The sequence below is a fragment of the Episyrphus balteatus genome, chromosome 2 (genome assembly GCF_945859705.1).
Source record: "Episyrphus balteatus chromosome 2, idEpiBalt1.1, whole genome shotgun sequence".
NCBI lineage: Eukaryota > Metazoa > Arthropoda > Insecta > Diptera > Syrphidae > Episyrphus > Episyrphus balteatus.
In genome coordinates this window covers 48,527,177-48,549,743 of record NC_079135.1, presented here as the reverse complement: position 1 = coordinate 48,549,743, position 22,567 = coordinate 48,527,177, and the positions used below count along the sequence as shown (strand labels likewise).

Sequence of the window (22,567 nt, the reverse complement as noted above, 5' to 3'; positions counted from 1 at the left end):
ACGTCTCTGAAAAAAGTTATACCTGTTTTTCATCTGTCAACTCATATTATTATAACAGTTGCTAACTTACTACCGAAAAACCCTTAAAAGTAATGGTAGCGGAACCAAATTTTGCATGAAGGATTTTCATATCCATTATTATTAGGAATCAAAACAATGCAATGCAAAAAAACATTTATATCTATAACAAAACGGTATTTTTTGAGAAAAGGGGAAATTTTGGGATGCGCACTAAAAAACATCCTGGTACAATCTTGAAATTAGTGCTAATAGGCTAATTTTTTTGTTTCTATATTTGTTTGGATATTCTTTAACTTATGTCAAAAATCTAAAAAATCTCATGTCCGCAAGTTCTAATTTTCCAGGTTAAACTAAGTTGGGTGCAGATTTAAAAAAAATAATAAGAAAACTTTAGATTCTTATATGTATACCAACATAACCCATATCATTTCAAGGTATTTTTTAACGCTGATTCCAACAAAACCCACAAATATGACCATCCCTGAAAAGTAATGTACCTTATTCATGTTGATCTGACACAAATATCTGAAGAGTAGTTTTTCAATTTTTTCAAATCTGCACCTTATCTTCAAACCAAGAAAATTAGGACTTGCGGACATTAGATTTTTTTAGATTTTTGAGGGTAGTTAAAGAATATCCAAACAAAGATTAAAATGAAAAAATTAGCCTATTAGCACTTACTCCTAAGATGAACAAGAATCTTCTTTAGTGCATATCCTAAAATTTGCCCCTCCATCAAAAAATACCATTATTTCGTAGGTATATATATTTTTTGTAATGGATTGTTTTGATTTTTAATAATGATGGTTTCTAAAATCTTCATGCAAAATTTGGTCCATCTACCATAACTTTTAAGGGTTTTTCGGCAGCAAGTTTGCAACTGTTATAATAATATGAGTTGACAGATGAAAAACAGGTGTAACTTTTTCCAGAGACTTCAGATTGCCTTGATTTCAGATTTTTTGGAATCAGCATTAAAAAATACCTTGAAATCATGTATCATATGTGTATATAATACCATAGCCTATTTTTGCTAATTTTGAAAATCTCCATTTCGCGATTTGACCTTGAAATCGCGACAAGCGGACATGAGATTTTTCTAACATTCATTCCGAGATTTACCCCTTTTTTCTCCTTATTTTACTGTATTAATGCTCTTATTTGTTTTTAATCAGAAAACCGGATGCAAAAATGTTTTGTCGTTTTTGAGAAATTAAAAAAAACCAAAACTACATTTTTCTAAGACTTGTTAATTAATTTATGAAACATTAAATATTTCTTTTATTATTTTTAAGGGGATACCCTCCAAGGTGAAAATCTGAAGTTTGAATATGTTTCCTTTGCATTAACTACAATTCTACCAAGTTTCAAGGTTTTAGGGTATTCAGAAGTATACTTTTTAATAAATGATATTAATTCTACCAAAATGGGTGGTTACCACGCCCCCTGAATGTAAAATCTCAATTTTTCAATTTTTTTCTTTGTACGTACTTCAAGATCCATGACCATAACAAGTTTCTATGAAAACTAGAAGTTTGCCATAATTTTTATCACTTGTTAGTTAGTATCTTAGTGAGTAAATCAGCTGCTCTTTTTGCGATTTTTGAAAGCCTTTTTCTCAGAAACTACTAGTCCTACGTAGCTCAAGGAGGAGCTTGATTTGGACTATGTTAACAAATAAAAGGAGTTTGAAATGTTTGACATTATTGAAACAAAAGTTAGAATGGTTCGAAAGCGGCTTGAGTTGTTTCCTAAGAGTGTAGGACCAAAGTTCATAGAGAACTTGGCTGGGCAACCGGAGGCAGAAGATAAAGTCTGATTATAGCCAAACTTTGTATTATTGTTCTATTTACAGTTTGGCACCTTTTCATCACTGTGCCCGTAAAAAAATCAGCAAAAAAAATTTCTCCATACATTTGTGACCCAGCCACGCTGTTTTGTATTATTCCCCCCAATTTTTTTTTAATTTCTGCTAAGAATTCATGCATTTGGTCCCTGGTGTACGTCGTTTCATTTGGATCAGTTAGAAATTGTGGAAGTTATGATTTTTTTTACTCGAGAAAGAAATTTCAATTTATTGGAACACTAATTTTTAAGTTACCAATCTTCCGATTTAAATGTTTTTTTTTTGGGAAATATAGACAATCTTAAAAAAAATCTTAATTGGATAAAATCTCTAGAAAATGTTTGAGCCAATTGGTAAAATCTCTATGGGCAAAGACACCCAATGGACAAAATCTCCAATAAATAATTTTTTCTCTCACTGGCTCCAAAAATCCCCAAATGAGCGAAAAGTGCAAAAGTAAAATTATTTTTGCTCTCGCTTGCTCAATTAATTTGTGAAAACCTTAAACCAAAATCTTAGCTTTCTGCATTTTTTTAATATAAGTTTGAATTATTTTCACTTTGGTACCTACTACTTTTTCAATTTTAAGGCTAATGTAGTTAACTGAGGAGTGATGGAATGTACATGAGAGTAAATTTTGACTTTAAATGTCTGTCTGTCAGAAATAAACAAAAACAATCCCTTAAAAAAATGTGAAATACGTAAGTGTACATTAAGGTTGCATTGTTTTTTTTTCCGAAATTCCACGGTGGATGGACATTAATTAGTTCTAAATTAGGGTATTATGATATACCTAAGCACCAGTGGCGTATCCAGAAAAAAATTTGGGGGGGGCTGAAAAAATTTTTTAATTTTTTTTTTCTCTCATTTTTATTCTTCTTTGATCAAGAGAAAAGCGCTGTGCTGCGGTACTGAAAGTGGTATTGTAGCATTTTACTGCTTTCGACAATTTCGTACTACTGTCTTTTTTTTTTACATTCAAAATAGTGTTTTTTTTTTTTAAATCTTGTATCGCAAACCTTTTACACAAACAGCGAGGTGTTCAGTCATCTTAAAAAAAAAACACTTTTATTCCTATGACGTCTAGTTTTTGATCTATACTCATCACTTTTTTCGATATAAACGCCCATGTTCCGCAATTCGACCGAGAGTGAATTGAAATCACTTTTCAATTTCACGTGAAATTGACCTTTGGTCGATTTCGAAAACTTCGAAAATGCTTCGAACTGTCAAAACTAAAGGATCATCCAATTTTATTTTGTTTCTAAAGTAAAATTACTGCTACTTTGAACATGGATGCAATTTTATTGGCAACTTTAATGGAAAAAAAGCAGAATTTAAAAGAAAATATAAGAAGAAGTCACATTATGGGAGACATATTAAATATGTATGTAAGTGAAATGCAGAACATGGGCGATATTATTGCAAATTTTCAAAGAAAAATTTGTTGGGTAGAGTTTAAAGCAATGAGGTTGCAAACACAGAGGCAGTGATGAATTATGATATTTCATTACTCATGTGTTTTATGCTTTTTGTATTAATTTAACACCAAATAAACATTACAAAACAATCAAAATATAAGTTTCGATAATATTGTGTCCAAAATTTGCAGATTCACTGAAAAAGGCATCAAATTCAAGAACAAAAACAAAGTGAACTGAATTGGATCAGAAAATCTAAATGAATGAAAAAATGCCGAACAAATCATTGCCCTATGGACAAGTGAATGCTCAAAAAGTCCAATGCAGAACGTGAAAGTCTCATAAACTAATTTCACCGGCACACAAAATAAAAAAAAGTGTCATGTACCAGGAACCAGACCTATCTTTCTTAAAGTTTTTGGGCACGCTGAATCGAATTTCAAGTCCGTTTGCCCCTGTCACCCTCCAGTTTTGAGTAAAATGCAAAAAACTCAAAAAAAAGAAGTTTTGTGCCTTTTTTTACATTTTTCTCAAAACTGGAGGGTAAACGGGCAAAACGGACTTGAAATTCGGATTCAGCGGGCCCAAAAACATATAGAAAGATAGGTCTGGTTCCTGGTACATGACACTTTTATTATTTTGTGTGCCAGTGTTTTCAATGAAATTCTTTTTGATGTCTAGTCCGAAATTATATACTTTTTCATAATATGTTCCTTTTTTAATCCAAATCAGAAGCACAAACCGGAATTTGCTTAAAAAAACCATTAGCTATGTTGACCACTAAGATTTTGAGATATCAAAAATGTCTATTTCCAATATCTTTGAGAAAAATATTATTTTTGAAAAAAAGTAAATATACTAAAGACGATAAAATACGGCTTTTTGAGATTGCAAAAGAAGTTTTGCAAAATTTAACGGTGATGTAGGTAGTTCGACGTCAAAATACTAAAAAAATATTTGAAGAATTCTGAATTGGACTAAAATCCGAAAAAATTATCCCAACCCTCAACGTCAGCTAAGGCTCTTACTCAAACAAACACAAACAGCCATTTCAGAACTTGGAGGGGGCTCGATCATCTGAGCTGCCTCTAGATCTCCAAGATTTACGAACAAGTCTCAGTTAATCATGTAGATTATGATGAAATCAGCCAAATAATGACATGATTTTGCAGGCTTGGGGGGGGCTTGAGCCCCCTGAGCCCCCCCCTCAATACGCCACTGCTAAGCACATCATATTTGTCAAGCATCTTTTCAAGCATGTTAAAAAAGTTAGACTAGTATAGGTAATTAAAAATTTTCTGTAAAGCAAACTTTAACAGAAACAATTCCGCTTGTAATTGATAATTGTAATTAGTGAATAATGATGGATAAGAAAAAACGTAGGGTCAGAAAACGTAGAACTATCCCTCAACCTTTTTTAGATATAAAAGGTCCCTGTTAGAGGACCTAGCAGGCTTGCAGAAACACTATTTTTTTTGTATTTATGTTATTTTTTACAACCCAAAATAGGGGTTTCAATTTTGGAAAAGTTTAATTTTTTTCAAAATTCGGGATGGTTTTATTTAGAAAACCAATTGGGAATCATAAGGGATGCACTGTCCGATCTTATGGAATACATTTTTATATTCTGTTTCCAAACTAACACACATGATTTTCTTCTCAAATTTTTAACGTGGGTTTATCAATATGCAATAGTGTCAAAGTGGATTTTTAAGCAGTTGTACCTACTGTAAATGTCCTTAAAAGTAGAAAGTACATTGGGTTAACAGGCCCTAAATTAAGATACGACGGAAATTTAATAACTAACAGTTATTTTAAAAGTTTCTTGGTTTCTGTTAAAAACTGTACTGTTATTATACTGTTCTGTGATTTTTTCTATAATCATGGCAAAGCGGCCAAGTGTTAACTCGCTACGAGCCATCATTAATAACATCTTAACCTTCATGGTGTAACGCGTAAAATAATATTTCCCCGCGCAACGGAAAACAATTAGTTTTTCAAGATTATCCTTCCCGCTGATTTCGAAAAATTGCTTGCGTTTTCAAATATGTTACCATAAAATGGTCAAGTCAAAATATTAAGTCCAAGTAAAAATGTTTGACCGGAATTTATGGACCATGACAACGAGATCTTTCAGCCCCTGTGTCCGGTTACAAGGCAACTTTACTTAAAAACTTTTGGCTCACACACTTTTCCCCAAAATAAAACACAGCGACACAAAATAGACACAGTCATTGAATTTGTGTGTAAATATTTTGGATTCACGGTCTTTCGCAGTTCATTTCACTTCTTATAGTTCTCGTCGTCGTGGTTGCTCTAGGTCTGGTCCACTCTTTATGAACTTATAGCTCTGTCATAAATCATGTCGTCGATTGAATCAGTGATCAGCGTAATAACGAAATGACTAGCTAGCGTGTGCCATATCGACATGGTGCCGGAAGTTGTGCACCATAAAAATTCGACCCCTTCAAGTCACCCTTCAGAGCTAGCTCGTTGGTGGATGTTTGTTGCTGGTGCTGGCCCATTGACTATGATAGTTAATTTAAGTTTTATTCATATAGATCTTTGTACCAGACCCTCTCTGGTAGTAGCTCTCATTCTAAAATGGATTTATATTTTTTTTCGCATTGGTATTTTATTAATTGTCAGCCTCATGGGAAAGTTCTGCGAAGCTATGGGGTTGAGTCTTTGAAGCTGCTTTATGCGTCGATTAGCTTCATTGTATTCATTTATATGCGCTACAAGTTTACACAGATCCCAAAATCTCTACACGAAAAGAAAAAAATTATGATGAGAAGGGATGAAAAAAGGACATCATCCTAGACACACACGCATAATAGGATTAACTTTCGAGTACTTAACGAGTATAATGAAAATCTGCGATGTTGTTTTGAAAACATCAAGGGGTTGTTGGAGGGGTTGGCTGATGATGGTCTTGGTTTGGTTTCATTTGGTTCATCATCATGCACGTCATTTCATTCGAAAAGGTAATTTATTGTTTACACAATTTCCCACTGAAGTGGCTTTGATAATATAGAAGTCATAGATAGATAGATAGCTGGCCAATGTTTATAGGTGATTAGAGATTAGCTCTCGTTAAGTGTTCTCGAGAACAATATGGTATTGAGAAGGGGCAGAGTGTTATACAAGTAGATAAATTTATCATTCCAAAGCGGACTTCCGTATTATCGAGGATTTATTACTCTCGCATATTCAAGTGATCGCATGAGAACTTTTTTATTTCTGGTGTGAGAAGGAGGAGATTCGTTAATTGATTTGTTGCATTGATTGATGATTTGAAGTATGTACATATTAAAGCAAAAAAAAAGGGTGTTATGGTTTGATGAGTGCAATAGATTATCATTTTATTGCTATTGTTGATTAATAATGCAGATAGAGCATAGAGATATCATTTAAAACTTAAATTATAGGTATTAATAATATAATTAATTTAATTTCTTACTAAGCACAATATGTTCTATACCTATCTTCTTAAAGCTATTATTTTATTTGTTTGGTGATTATTATTATTTATTTATTTTTATATTGGTGTTTAGAATAGATGATTGATATTGAAAAGTCACTCCTCAATTATATTTTATGCCACTTTTAAAAGTTGACGTACTCTAAAAATACGTGGATGGAATCCGTTTGTGCCATAGTCGATAGTTGAAAGTCAAAACCGACAACTTATGAAGCAAAATTGTCGATTTCGATTGTTATGTATCGACTACCGCGTTAGCCGATTCCATATCTATCTATATATTTTTTTTTTTAATATAAAAACCATTGGTTCAGTTAATTTAGCGTTAGAATTTCTATAGCATGTCAAGGTCTTAAAACAAGTATGTATTTAGTTTTGGAATTCCAAAAACTCTTGTTTTGTTATGTTTGAAATTTAATAATTTAGTTTTATAAATTTTATAAGGTAGGTATTAGGTAAATGCATTATGTTGCCACTGAAAGTCAAGCCTAACATTACAAAAACCAAGTGTAAATTATATTTCAAAGTTAAAAATTTGGAAACCTTGGAATTTAAGTACCAAGAAGAAAATTCTTTTGTTTTTTTTTTGGCTCTCTAAAAATCTTATAATGAACTTTCCCATATAACAAAACGCACGAGTAAAATTATTTAATTGAAATTTTTGCGGCAAAGAAACATCCCATTTGTACAAATCAGATACAAATTTGGAATTACATTACTAGGAGATTATTTTCAGTCTACCATAGTTTCTCTCTCATTTCTTTACTCAACTCTTACATCGATTTATTTATATTTTAACGTTTAAATTAAAAACGCAAAGGTTAACTCCCATTAATTATTTTTTCCTTTAAAGGAAGAATTGAAGACAATTTTTTTTTTGTAAAAACAGGTCATTAAGTTGCCTTGTCTTTCAAAAATGTACCTACATTAAAATACTTAAAATCAAAAAATTCTATTAAAAAACAACGGCAACACTTTCAGTTATGAGCAATATTTTTTTCGAAAGCTATAATTATACAATTAATTTAAATATTTAGGTTTGTGTTATTTAAATCAATTGTTTTCAAAATAAATGAATGAGCCTGATAAAGAAAGTAGTTTTTCTATTTTTCAATTTTCTAGGAAAACAAGAAGGCATAGGAATTATTACTAATGATCTCTGTAAATTTTAAATAAAATAACTAATGCTTTGATAAAATATATGAACTTAAAAAATATGTCAATTTTCGAAAAACGGCAACGCCATATTTCCATTCTCCGCATTTTTTGAGAAAAACTAAAAACGCAGTTTTGTTGGAATCAATAAGAGTATTCCGCACACCAAATTTGATCAAAATCGTTAGAGCCGTTTTCGAGAAATTTGCAATACCTCGAAAACGTTATATGGGAGGTATGGGTTAAAATGGAGATATTAAAAAAATAAAAAAAACGGGTCTAGGGAATTACGTAAAAATCATCTGTACCAAGTTTCAAGCAAATCCATCCATCCGTTTAGGCCCTAGCTCGATGTACAGATGGACGCACAGACGCACACACGCACAGACGCACAGACCGACGGACGGCATGACGAAAACCACTTTTTTGATCTTCTCCATCATCGTAATGTTGGTTTTGATTAAAACCTCGATTTTTTTTTTCTACACGAAACCAATACTTGCCCTATAGAGCAAGTAAAAAAAACAAAAAAGGGGGCTTTTGCACCCCTATCTTCAGTTTCCACCCTCTCATTTAATAGCACTCCGTGATTTTATCTTCTTTTATAACCCATTGAACGATTCCTCCAACAAAAACCCGTGAACGTCTTAGATCCTTATTACCCTGTTTTTTTTTTTTTTTTGACCTATTATTTTTATTTATTTGTTTAATGCTACGTATGGCAGGACATTGATCCATGTTTATTTGCTTAGTTTTATACAAAAGAAATATGTATGTTATAAACAAGGTAGGTATACAAAAAATTATATAATAACAAAATTTCTGCAATTTTTTGCAATTTTAATGATTTGTTTCGGTACTCAGGATCAAAAATTAATTAATTTGACATAATGTCTATAATAAATATTTCTAATGGAGGCGAGACCTAAGAACTAAGTGAAAACCAAGTCCCTCAGTGTATTTAGTTTCTAGGAACTTATTTCCCTGAACCACCAGGGTATTATGATCTTTGATAATGGCAAAGCTATCGAAATCAGCCAAGAAAATAAAAATTTGATAGGTAAAAAGGTAGTTTTTTTCTATTTTTTTTTTTCTAGAATTAGAAGGTATTGAAATAAAAGGTTTTCAGTGTTTGATAAGGAATACATTGAGGCAGTTTATTTTATCGATGATTTTCGTACTGACATCCATAGTGCTTTCAGGAGAAGCACTCCACACTGCATCCGATCATTAAGTTTCATCGAGATGTTTAAGATAAAGATACTTTGAACTACAAGAGCAAGTCGTGCATTTTATTAAAAAAAAAAAACGGCTCTAACGATTTTAGAATTTTTTTCTAAAAAGTCTTTTTTTATACAAGAAATCAAATGGCATTCTTGATTTTGTGAACTGTGTGGAGATAATCATTTGCCGGTGTTTATATTTGGCAGTTCAAAATTACTTCGTTCGGTACTAAGGGCCAATTTATTGAGCCTCCATTAAATTTTGAAATTTATCGCTTTAGTTAACGGCCTCGTTAAACTATTGTCGCCTTTAAGTATACATCATTAAAAATTCATTTAATTCACTCTTCTTTAGTTAAAGTCCTTACTTTAAATGGAAACTTTAAATTTAAAACTCTGTTAAAAATATCCTAGGGATTTTTTATTTTGTTTGAAAAATAATCTGTCAAAAGCTACAATTTTGTCAAATCAAATAGATTTGAATTGGAAGAAAAACCAAAAAACTATGACCCATAAGTATTTTGCAGCTGAAAACGCCAGAAAATGCAAGAGATTAACGATATACCAGTGGTAACCAAAGAATGCTACAACCTACAATTGAAACCATGAGAAGAAGAAGGAGTTAAGTGAAATTTTTAATTTTTTCCATCGGTGTCAAATAACAACTTAAATTTAAACTTAATTTAAGTAGACAAGAAATGCATTAATTTCTTTGAATTTTGTTCTTTTTTATGGTACAAATGCATGTGGGTATACCTACAAAAAATTCTAGTCTGGACTTTTTTCATAATTGTGATGTTTTTTTTAATAATTCTTTAGCTCATTTGACATTTTTCAAATAAAATAATAATTCAAATAAAAAAAATAAATGAAATGACATTTGACACTAATGGAGAGTGAATAAATAGAAATTCTGTTTAAAACCTCCATTAGCTCTAAAAATCCCTCTTAAAAGGTCGAATTTGGTGTTTTAACTAAAACTACTTTTAAATTTAATGCTCAATTAGTTAATGATGCCAAACTTCAAAAAAATCCTTAAAAGAGACTGAATTAAACGAAATTGGTTTTTAATTTTAAAATTCCCTTTTTTAATGGCGATTTAAGTTTAATGGAGAGTCAATAAATTGGGCCTAAGTGTATTTTTGAAATTGCCGCAGGAAAAAAAATCTTTATTTAAATATTTGGATGAGAAAAGAAGCGATTTCTGAGTCGTTCGGCTGCAAGCTGAAGGAGTGTTTATTACTTTCGTGAAATTTACAAGACAATTTCCAACTTCGGGGTTCTTATCAACTTATCAACTATCTTATCATAATATCAACTAATTAAGCAAATTTATAGGCGGTTTTAAATATTTTTGTGTTGAGTTTGCCCCCATTTCCTTAAAGCTTTGGATACCGTTTTGATTTATGAAATTTGAAAAAAAAAAAAAAAACTACTTAACAAAAATGTTTTTTTCAACACAAATATTAATTTTAATTTAAGTACCTATTGAGATAACTTTCTAGTAGTAATAAATTTCCTTTAGCCTTGGGGACTCAAATGTCTCAAAGTATTGCACTTTTTTTTTAATTTTAGACAGTGCTGGTCCATAAATTATGGTGGTATTAGCAGAATATTAGTGCTTTATCCACTAAATACAAAATATCACTTTAACCAAGAGCTATAGACAAATCTAAAATTTAAATAAACCTATTTTATGATGGCTTTCTTAGGTTAGACAAGGTTTATTAGACTACTTTGTAAAACAACAAAAAAAAAGTTTTCCAACCCAAACAGCAATCTAATGTTCTGTATTTCCAAGTTCCACATCAGAACATTCAAATAAATTCAATTTCTCATTCTCACCCAACAAAAAAAAAATTAAATTCTATTCTCGCTTTGGCGACATTAATATTGATTTTTCCATCTTTTTTTCTTTTCGAAGATTTCCCATAGAGCAATTTTCCTAAATCGACAGCAGCAGAACCCTTCGAATGATTTATGAACAAAATTCATTTCGACAAGGGTGAGTGTCCTCGATGTTAAAATATCCCAACAAAAAGCTATAAAATGGTTTTGTTCTTGGAATAAGCACACAAAAGTAGTAATGGCTTTTGTTAAAGCACAAAGGGATTTAAATTCAATCAGTTAATGCAGGAATAATGTTGTGAATTAAATTAAATTATTTAAAATTAAACAAAAAGAAAAACTCACCTGATATACATTTACTCGAACTTCTATCTGAAGATCCGTGGGTTGTCGAACATCCTGACGAGGACTTTTCTGTTGAAAAATAAATTCATGATTTTTTTTCTTTATTTTATTTTTTAAATTTTTTGTATTTTTATTTTCGTATATAAAATAAAAGGTCAGAATACACACTTCCTGCTTCGATGCGGTTTTACATCACGACTTTCCCATGCTCATGGTGTCTGATGGTAATTATTGTTGCAAACATTGTCATTGTCATCATCGTTGCAATTAATTCTGGTAACCAACTCTCGCAGAGGGTCTTCTTCCGAAAGATAGAGTCACAAAAAAATATTTAAAAAAATCCCACAACCGCGAAGCAGTCAATTGGTAGGTAAAATTTTTTGGATGCGACCAACTTTTTCGGTCGCTAAGGGTTGATTGGATTGGAATTCATGACTGTTAATGGTTAGGGTGGCGACCTCTTTTTTTCTGTCGTTTTTGTTATTGAAGGATTCTTAATTGGCGTAAATTTTTGTTTTGAGTAAATACACTCGAAACATTCAATTAAACGTGGATATTGAGATGTTTCGGTTTCGACATGCGACAGGACAATAGTGGCAGCCGTTCACTGTTGCGTTGAAATAAAAGAAAAAAAATTCCTTTTATAAATCTGCACGCGCTGTGCAAACTTTTTTTGAGATGCATTTCCTGATATATACCAGAATTCTATAAGTGAATTTATGGATAATGATTACAGTTACAAGGCACAGTAGCATAATACAATATAACAGTAAATTAAGTTCAGAGAACAAAACTCCAGTTACGCATCTATAAATAGGCAAGGATTTCACTTCCGTTCCAGGACAGTTTTACCAACATATAGAGTCACATAATATATGTGAATGAAAAATTTCAAAGAGATAAAAACTTGGTCCTTTCTCTTGGATATTCGTATTCACAATTTGACATTAGGTCGAAAAATAAGAAGAAGAACCAGAACGAGTACTAGAAAATGAACACAGATGAGGATACTACGAGTATATACGACGAAAACCGGAAATGCACGGTCGATTCTTTGACACAAAAGGCAGAAAAGTCAAAACTGTATGAATAAAAAGTTAAAGGAAAATAAGGACGACCATCATCATCATCATCATCATGCGAGAATTTTTTGAGAGAAGAATCTTCTTTTCTCTTGGGGGATACAAAAGATAGATGTATTATAATGATGCACGCATGAGAGAATCCTTTGAGAGCATATTGTTGGAGGGTGTGGGTGGGTGTGTGGATGAGTGGAGAATAGAAGACCTTCTACCAGTTTTTCATTACAATTATAATGGTTTTCTTCGTTTTATCCATTTCCAAGACAAAGCACACGAGTTAACAAACCAAAAATGTAAAATTTTTCTTTTTTTTCAAAAAAAATAATGAAAAAAGCAAGAACCTTAGAGAAAAATATTTTACTTTTAACAAAGGTATATTCTAAGGGATGTATAATTACAGTTTACATTTAAAAGAATTTCTATTTCTATCATTGCAATGTATGAATAAAATGTTTTGGGCTGAAGGTTTCTTTTTATGTTGTGCAATTTTGCATAAACTAACCAGAAAGAACCGGAAGAGGACAGTTTTAATATTATTCTGATGTAAGTGGGTATAAGAAAGATGATTTATCCTTTTTCCAGGTTTCAATTAGAGAGTTTCATAATCCCAAAATGCAAAATCCCAAAAAGAATTCCGAGTGACAAAATACGAAAAAACTAAATTTAACTATTGAATCAATCGTTAAGTTCGTACATTAGGGTAGTTAAAATAGGAATTACAAATAAAAAAACATGAAGATGAGACTTTTCCAAAAATTAATACATATCAGAATTTATTATTCAATTATTTCTAGCTGTGTACATCATCAAAAGAAAAATTGATTCTAGTATAAAATTGCTCTTCTTTTTATAAGAGGAGGCGTCATTTAGCTCCAAACAAAAGCATAACATAACAAAACATAATCAATCTCTTAAAACTAACATCCAGTGTGATAAGACCCAATTTGTGAACGTGTAGGGAATGGAATGGTTTTAGAATCACTGATGTATTTCATGACCTGGCCTATGTGAAGTTGCATCCCAAATGCTAATTTTTTTCTTCAAACCTGCCTGGTTCGATTGCGCTAGGTTAGCTCAGGATAACTCAAGATTTTTTTCTTTCACCTCAAAAATCGAAAAAAAATATTTTTTTTTATTCAGTGTAAAAATTGTTGGTTGCACTGTGGTTTGTTAGCCCAGGATAAACCAATTTTTTTTTTATTCCACAATTTGTTCAATAGATACAATAAAAAACTTTTTTTCGTATCAGAACCCGAAAGAATTGTGATCTTTTTTCCTGTGAAAAATCGTTAGTTTAAAACCGTGGTTTGTTTACCCAAGGTTAGCCCAGGCAGGATAGCCCAATTTTTATTTTCGCTAAGTTATACGCTTAGTTAAAAAAAATATAACAGAAAGAAAGGGAGGGCATACAAAAAAAAAAGTGATGTAATTTGTTGGAATGGTTAATTGAGAAAAAGTGTAAAAAGGACAATTTTTACACTGAAAAAAAAAACAAATTTAGATTTCTAAGAGGTTGGTAATTTGAAAAAAAGTAGTTTGTCATAATTTTTTAACTAAGGATGGTCTAACGAAAAAAAGTGATGTAATTTGTTAAAACTACCGAGAGGTTTGTTGAGAAATGTCTTAAAAGTACTATTCGTGTATACTGAAAAAGAAATCACTTCACACACCATTTTTATATTTGTTGTAACTTTTGAAAAATGTTTGGATAGATTTTACTAAGCATGTAGCTTTTCTATGTTAATATGGCAAACCCAAAAAATCAATTATTTTTACCCTTGTAAAATATTTGTATTTTGTGGATTTTAAAATGAAATGAAACAAATCAACTTAAGCTATTTAACAGAAATGTTATATGGACTACATTTGATCAAGTAAAAATTTTACGTCAAATAAATAACATTTGAGGCACAATGCCCTCACCAGTAAATTTAATTTGTCTAAATTATAAATTTGAAAGGTCACTGTGGTGTATGCGTACTTTTTTGTGTGGTGAATAAAAACTTATTCTTCTATAATTTTTAACATAGATATGCGTAGGATAGCGAAAATAAAAGTTGGACTAACCTGGGCTAACCTTGGGCAAACAAACCACGGTTTTAAACTAATGATTTTTCCCAGGAAAAAAAGCACAATTTTTTCGAATTCTGGTATTAATAAAAAGTATTTTTTTTAGTATCTTTTGAAAAAATATTGGAATAAAGAAAAAAGTTAGGCTATGCTGGGCTTACGTTGGGCAAACGGACCACAGTGCAAAACCAACAATTTTTACACTGAAAAAAAAAATCATTTTTTGTGATTTTTGAGGTGAGCCCAGGATAGGCTAACCTTGGGCAATCGAACCAGGCAGGTTTAAACAAAAAATTAGCATTTGGTGGTGCCAACTTCACATAGCCATTAACCTGGCGATTTGCTTTTCTTAAAAACACTATAGGTACTCTAAAAAAAAATGGTATAGCTTGAAAAATCGATCTCGATACTTGGTATAAGGATGTTGGACAATTCAAAATAACTTTTCATTTTAATTTCAACGAAAATAGCTACATATGATGTGTGAAAAATTGATTCTTTTTGAAAAATATATTCTTGAAAACTGATCGATGAATTGTTTTAATCTTGTTTTTTTTTTTTTGTATGATTCAAAATATTCTTCACAATGAGAAAAATTTAAGAAAATTTTTTAACATGCCTGCATGAATAGGTACTAATAAAAAATTATTTTTCTTTAACGGGTTTTACGATTTATAAAAAAAACAAAAGCTCGTTACTTTAATACATTTAAAATGATGTTTTTGTGGTTTTTTTAAAAGCTAATTTTAAATATTTTTTTTTATTATAATTAATCTAATTAATACCCATTTGCATTAGAAACGAACTTCAGAAATAAATAATTCTGGAGTATTTTTTAATACTTTTTGGGTTACATATAGGTCTACACCAGAAATGTATTAAAATTTAATACAAGACAAATATTAAATATTTTTAGTTAATAAAAAATGTATTAAAATGTAATAAAGTTGTATTAAAAAATAATACAGTTTATATTAGAATTTAATACCAAATGTATTAAATTTCAATTATTGCATATTAAAATTTAATCTTTTCATATTAATTTCTAATAAGAATTTTATTAAAATATAATACAAAAACTTAACTTGTTTTTCTGTGTAGGCTATAGGTCGTTTTTGATAACTAATTATTTTTCGTCGACGTTTCAAGTGTGACTAAAATAATAAACTAGTTGTAAGAAATTATAATATATTTATAATAGATACTTAACTTAAACTTTTCTTTTCTTAAAGTCTTTGTTGTGGTTCTCAATAAGTTGCTTTTAGATTTCTTAAATCGCTCAAACATTTTAAAAATTCAATAAAAATGTCTTGAAAAAGACGTTTGTAATCATTGAATTTTCAAAATATTTTGAAAATTCAATGATTACAAACGTCTTTTTCAAGACATTTTTATTGAATTTTAAAAATATTTGAGCAATTTAAGAAATCTAAAAGCAAAATATTTTGAAAATTCAATGATTACAAACGTCTTTTTCAAGACATTTTTATTGAATTTTTAAAATATTTGAGCGATTTAAGAAATCTTAAAGCAACAATGGATTTTTTTCATTTTTTTTTTCCAAACTGACATTGGTCAGTTTGGACAATTTGACAATTTGGCGACCAATGTCAGCTACCGTAAATCTTTTGTCTTTTATTTACCGACAAAAAAACGCACAAAAACCGAAAAACTACGCACACCACTTATTTGTTAACAATTATTCACCATTTTTCGCGAAGAAACACAAGGAAATTTGTTATTTTTTAATTTATAATTTTTTCAAATGGCATTTTATAAATTAAAACAAAAACAAATTTCCTGTTTACTGCGATTGAAATATAAAAATTAAAGGCCGACCTGACAGATTGGTGCCCATTTTTGACAAACAAATTTTGACAACGTTCGGAATATATTACCTTATTATGTGTGACAGTCTGCTGACGTTTGTTTAAAATTTAATATTCTCGTATTACAATTTAATACTTTTTATATTAGTTTTTAATAAATTTGTATTATATTTTAATACAACTATATTAAAATGTAGTATAATTATATTAAAATGTAATACAATATACTCAAATATAATACAAAAATATTAAAAATTCAATACAAAATTAGAATTTAACCCACGGAGATTATTTTCTAATAATTTTTTTATTACAAGTAGTAAACTTAATACTTAAATCCTTGTAGAAATATATATACAATGCTAAAATATTGAAATTCAATTCAAAAAAGATTAAAAATAATTATTTTAATATTTTGGAAGTATTAAAATGTAATATTTTTTGTATTGAAAATTGCTTTAATACAAGAGCTGTATTAAAAAATACTCCAGAATTTTTACCGTGCAGTTACGGAATAAGTTCGTTAACGTATGATCGCTCGCTATATGCATTTTTCTTCGGCGAAAAAAGGGTGATTTTTTTTTTGGTCAGGTGTCAAAAAATTGCAGTTTTTCAAGAGTCAATATCAACACCACATGTACAAAAATTGGAACGTTATCACCTCTGGGAGGGCCAAATTCTCCACTGACCGGACATATTGTACTACAAACATGTATTGAAAAAAAAAAATAAATCGATTTCGACGAAACTGAAAAATGTCTGAAAAGCAATATTGGAAGTGAGTTTTAAGATCACACCATTTTTGTTTAAAATAAAACCTTAGGCATTAGGATTACATGATCAGTTAAATTATAAATTAAATCTCGTTATATTTAAAACAGTGGCTATCTAAAGATCCAGTAGATGTTTTTGTGCCAGTTCATAGTCGAGTGAAATTTCAAATGTTGACCCTTCTCTTTTAAATTTTCCGAATTCGGTATTACAGACTATTTCTCTTTTTATTTGGTCAATGTTATATTCTAACTTCAAAAATGGCTTTTTACTTTTTATGGTCAACATCCGAATTCTATTTTTGTTTTAATTAAATTGGGAAAAAAACACTCAAACTACATTATTCCAATTGTATAAATGTAAACTAACGTGGGTGACTATTTACAATATTAAAATCCAAAAAAAAATCCCATTGAACTATTTTCTAACTTGTTTCAGTTTTTTTCTAAACTAAAAAAAAAATATCTCGTGAATATAAAATACCTGTCATTTGTGTTGCAATAACAAAACCTGTCAACCCATTTACTGCATCTAGACAATATTCTAGTTTCAAAAAAAAAAAAAAAAACACCAACAACAATAATAACAAAAAAATACACAAAAAATAAAACAAAAAGTAGAAATGAACGATGAATCTTTTCGTGGCGGAAAAACAAATCTTTTACATCCGGCTGGCTGGCGGGAATTTTTGGCCAACTATACTAAAATAACGTTAGGCTTATACAATATTTTTCTTTTTTTTAACTGTTCATACCATGACTATAAAGAACCAATTTTAAATAGTCCATTTTTAGAAAACATAGAGTAATAGAGTGGGTGGGGAGGTGGTGGAAGTACCTTAAATAACAACAGCACGACAAAAGTTATAAATTGATTTTTTATTTTGGTTGCATAAAATTTAAACAATTTACATAGACATTTGCACGAACGGGCAACATGTCCTAGGCGAAATGAACACCATATACGATAAGTACACCATCATCATCGTGTCCTCCAGAGTGATTATAAATTTTCCTAAGCCTGTTTAGTGCTGGTGGTTTGGACTTTACAGTACATGAACACTCCAAGGTCTTGGTTTAATTTTTATTTTTTTTTTTTTTTTTGTGAGAAAATAAAAATGCAACAAGCATTTAAAGTGATGAAAACTATAAAACGAAACGGTTTTTTAAGGAGGAAATTTATGAATTCATTAACATGAATTATACCTCCGGAGAGCTAAGGGTCTTAAGGCATATCGATCATGGTTATTTCGTGTAATTGAATGTCTATCATGACAGGACAACATAATTCGGAAATGCATTAAATCGATGGCTTTAATTTTGGCAAAAATATCATAAAATTCCCTCTGAAAAAAAGTCCTTACAATCCTGTGAGGTGTGTCAACTTTCAAGCCAATTCAGCTCAGACAAAACTGATTCCTTGCCAAAAAAAATATTTCCCCCCAATAACATTGACCCCATAAATCAAGTATATCGTGTGTCGTATAAATAAAAACAAAAATATCCCCACAATGCACTCACCTGTTCTTGACTTTGTCTCAGATGGTCCTTCTAATGTGGCAACTGATGCCAACGTCGATGATGACGGCGGCGGCGGCACTGGCCCGGAAGCTATTGAATTGGATGATGGCGAACATCCAGCTGGTTGTGTCACTGGATCCAGACGATATCGTTGAACTGTCGCTGCCGATGTTGTCGTACAATTGCCACCATTTAAAGCTAAACTTGTTGAACTAACTGCATTATTGACGGAAGATCCTATACAACTTGTACTACTACTATTATTAACATTTGATGCACCGGCAGATGATTCTATTGAATCTGTCAGTCGTTGGGTTGAATAAATGTCACTGCAAACCAAAAGATACTCATGATACAAGCATTACCGAAGCTATATAATTGACTTACCTAAAAGCACTAGACGCTCCAAAGAAGCTCGTTCGGTCTTGCAATGCTGCTTTCGCTTTTTCCACACTCTGTTTCAGCTGTTCGAATGTGGACTGATGGAATCGATATGATGTCCAATCTGGCGAACATTGTCCCAATCCAAAGCAATCTTCGGTCTTCACTTGAGCTAAGCTGGGCGAAATTCGTTTCAAGTCCAGTGCCGTCTGGTAGGAACAAGAGTTCTCGTACATCGTAACTGATGCCGTAGAATTGTTGCCACTTGTCCACTTGAGTCTGTAAAAGGTTAAAATATTCCAAAAGAGGTTTTAGAGGGTTGTTCGGTATAAACTGGGAATATATAGAATTTGCAAATAATGTGCTTCACCTCATTTCACCCGCTCCATGAGCTGAGGATGGACTGAAACAACATTGGACGCAGTGCAGTGGATTTCACCGATGATGTTCTTCTGCCATAACTTGTGCTAATTGTACTCTGTTCTCTATGGAAATTCTACAGTATATTCAGCTAATTGCATTCTAAAAACAATATATAATTGAGTGCGAGGGTAATTAAATAAATTTATGAGAGTTCGCTTTTGGTTGTATAGATATTTCTGTAGGTATATAACCCTTTAGCCATCCACCCCCTATTGTGCACGAAACGGAACGGAGCACCCGTAACGTGTGTTCTCGATGATAAACCGCGCTATCTGGTATATTCTATTGGTAATGGAGATTTCCAACGCTGCTGGTTGTTGGTATCCGTGGCGCATAGAAAACATTGGAAAAACATCCCCTTAGTTCGCATGAATATTCATTCAAATTCGGGTTGTCATCGGAAGTAGTGCGATTTGATTTATGCAATTTTCTCTAACCCTCTTTTACCCGCCTAATGTTTGTGGAGCCTGTATACTGTAACCAGGGTTAAAAGAACGACGACGTTAGATCTTTCGGTCTGATAAAATCGCATCTATATCTCGTTTCTCCCTGAAACTGATATCCCGAAATATAAACACAAAAAACTGAACCCTCCCCATATAATCCCAAATATTCAGAACAACCCGTTTTAGGAAAAATGTCTGTTGAAATGTAAAATTGAATATTCCTGCAGTTATTTTAGTGGTAAATATAAGTACACACTGTTTCGCTATATAGAATCCTTTTCATATCCTTGTTTTTTTTTTATTCCAAGAGTTCTTTTCTTCTATGTAAATGATGCATACTGCGTAACATTTATATGGGATCAGAAATCAGAGATATACAGAAATGGGTGATTATGATCCGCCCACGTAACAAATAATTCTGTTGTTATATGTATAATGGACTGACTGGTGTGTATAGAGCACACGCCCGCTTTATTACTGATACATTGACTTGCCCCAAAAAAGATTGTATAGCTGATTCAGAAGCATCACCATCAGAACAATGCGATTCTATGGCAGGAGTTTGAGAGGAAGTCATTGCTTAGATATGCTATATAGACTTGAAGCTTTGTAAACGCGCCATGTTATAATGTAGGTAGGTATATGCGCCAATTGCGAGGAAGATTAATAACTTTAGATAAAAGGAGATGACATTTCTATAGCATGTTCTTTAGACGAAATGGGCGAGTCACGTGTTTGTCGAGTTTGAAGATTTGTATGCGACGTTTATATTGTTGATGTTTCTAAATGCGTTTAATTAATGGAGATTACAAGATTTTGATATGTTTAATTAAATAAGCCAATGTTAGGGGGGAGAGTGATAAAAAGGGGAGAGAAAATTTAGAATGAGGTGTGTTGGAAGTGGTGGATTATGGTGAATTGTGTTTATTTTAATGATCACTATCTGATGGATGTGATGGTAGGGGTGAAATTATATGTTTTTATCACTATCTTTTATTTGTTTTTTTTTTTCTAAATCCTTTTAAAAAAAAGTTAACGCAAAAAAGGTAAATGGTGGACATATCGCTGGCTGAGATTTATAGGGTTGTATTTCTGCAGGGGTTTCCATAAAACATACAACCTTATACACTCCGCTTCAACTGAATAAGCACACAAATTTTCAAAGGTATTTTGTCCATTTTTTCCTAAGATTGAGCTTTCATGTATTTTTTGATGATGTTTACAGTTAGCCTGCGATGTTGAGAAACCAAATCAGAAAGAATAATTCTCAAAGTACCGCTATTTTTTTTTCGTGTTCTCTTACAAAGCGTCCCATATGGAAAAATGCAGTTTTTTTTTGCGTCAACTGAATAGACACACGGTCTTTCAAGGTCAATATCTTCGTTGTTTATGAGAGTTTTGAGGTGTTTGGCATACCAAATCAAAGGTTGAAATGTTCTCAGTGAGATTTTGTCATTTAATTAAAATTTAAAAAAAAGTAGTAGATTAAAAGCTTTGAATACTGTCGACAGAGCTAAAATTAATTTGTTAACGGAACAAGTACTGACCGGGTCTGCTATAGCTACCAAAATTGATCGGAGTTTTAGTGTGTTGCCTATTCGTACCTCAAAAATAAAAGTTCGTACAGGAAAAATATGAATTAAGGTAAAAAAACGGCAAAAATAGCAGTTAATCGACGAGAAATTTTGAGATCTGCCTCCAATTCATTTGACTCTGGGGCAAAAATCAAACAAAAAGCTGGTGTTTCTGCAAGTGTTTCAACACTCCGCAGAGCAATTAACAGCACGGATAATTTTAACCCATTAAAAGTCCAAAAGAAACCAACTTTAAACAAGCAACAAAAAGGTATTCGTTTAGAATTTTCTAGACTCCATATGAGCTGGAAAAATGAGTGATGCAAAGTCGTTTTTTTCGTTTGAAAAAGGTCAATTTTGATGGATTCATAATTGAAGTCATCGGGGCCATCAAAATTGACCTTTTTCAAACGAAAAAAACCACTTTGAGTCACTCATTTTTCCAGCTCATATGGAGTCTAGAAAATTCCAAACGAATACCTTTTTGTTGCTTGTTTAAAGTTGGTTTCTTTTGGACTTTTAATGGGTTAAAATTATCCGTGCTGTTAATTGCTCTGCGGAGTGTTGAAACACTTGCAGAAACACCAGCTTTTTGTTTGATTTTTGCCCCAGAGTCAAATGAATTGGAGGCAGATCTCAAAATTTCTCGTCGATTAACTGCTATTTTTGCCGTTTTTTTACCTTAATTCATATTTTTTTCCTGTACGAACTTTTATTTTTGAGGTACGAATAGGCAACACACTAAAACTCCGATCAATTTTGGTAGCTATAGCAGACCCGGTCAGTACTTGTTCCGTTAACAAATTAATTTTAGCTCTGTCGACAGTATTCAAAGCTTTTAATCTACTACTTTTTTTTAAATTTTAATTAAATGACAAAATCTCACTGAGAACATTTCAACCTTTGATTTGGTATGCCAAACACCTCAAAACTCTCATAAACAACGAAGATATTGACCTTGAAAGACCGTGTGTCTATTCAGTTGACGCAAAAAAAAACTGCATTTTTCCATATGGGACGCTTTGTAAGAGAACACGAAAAAAAAATAGCGGTACTTTGAGAATTATTCTTTCTGATTTGGTTTCTCAACATCGCAGACTAACTGTCAACATCATCAAATAATACATG

General features: G+C 31.4%; 1 protein-coding gene across 6 annotated transcripts in view; it reads right to left on the bottom strand.

Moving 5' to 3' along the window:
• LOC129912382 (DNA-binding protein D-ETS-3) overlaps positions 1-22,567 on the bottom strand; it is a 100,397-nt gene that overhangs the window by 61,551 nt on the left and 16,279 nt on the right. For 4 of the 6 annotated variants that reach the window (XM_055990592.1, XM_055990591.1, XM_055990595.1 and 1 more), the window contains 4 exons: positions 19,367-19,518; positions 19,003-19,275; positions 18,616-18,944; positions 11,344-11,412 (listed from right to left, as the gene is read on the bottom strand). In XM_055990592.1, the coding sequence (XP_055846567.1) occupies positions 11,344-11,412; positions 18,616-18,944; positions 19,003-19,275; positions 19,367-19,371 (676 nt within the window). In that variant the 5' untranslated portion in view covers positions 19,372-19,518. The remainder of the gene's footprint in view (positions 1-11,343; positions 11,413-18,615; positions 18,945-19,002; positions 19,276-19,366; positions 19,519-22,567) is intronic. The other 2 variants (XM_055990597.1, XM_055990596.1) reach the window with 1 other exon arrangement.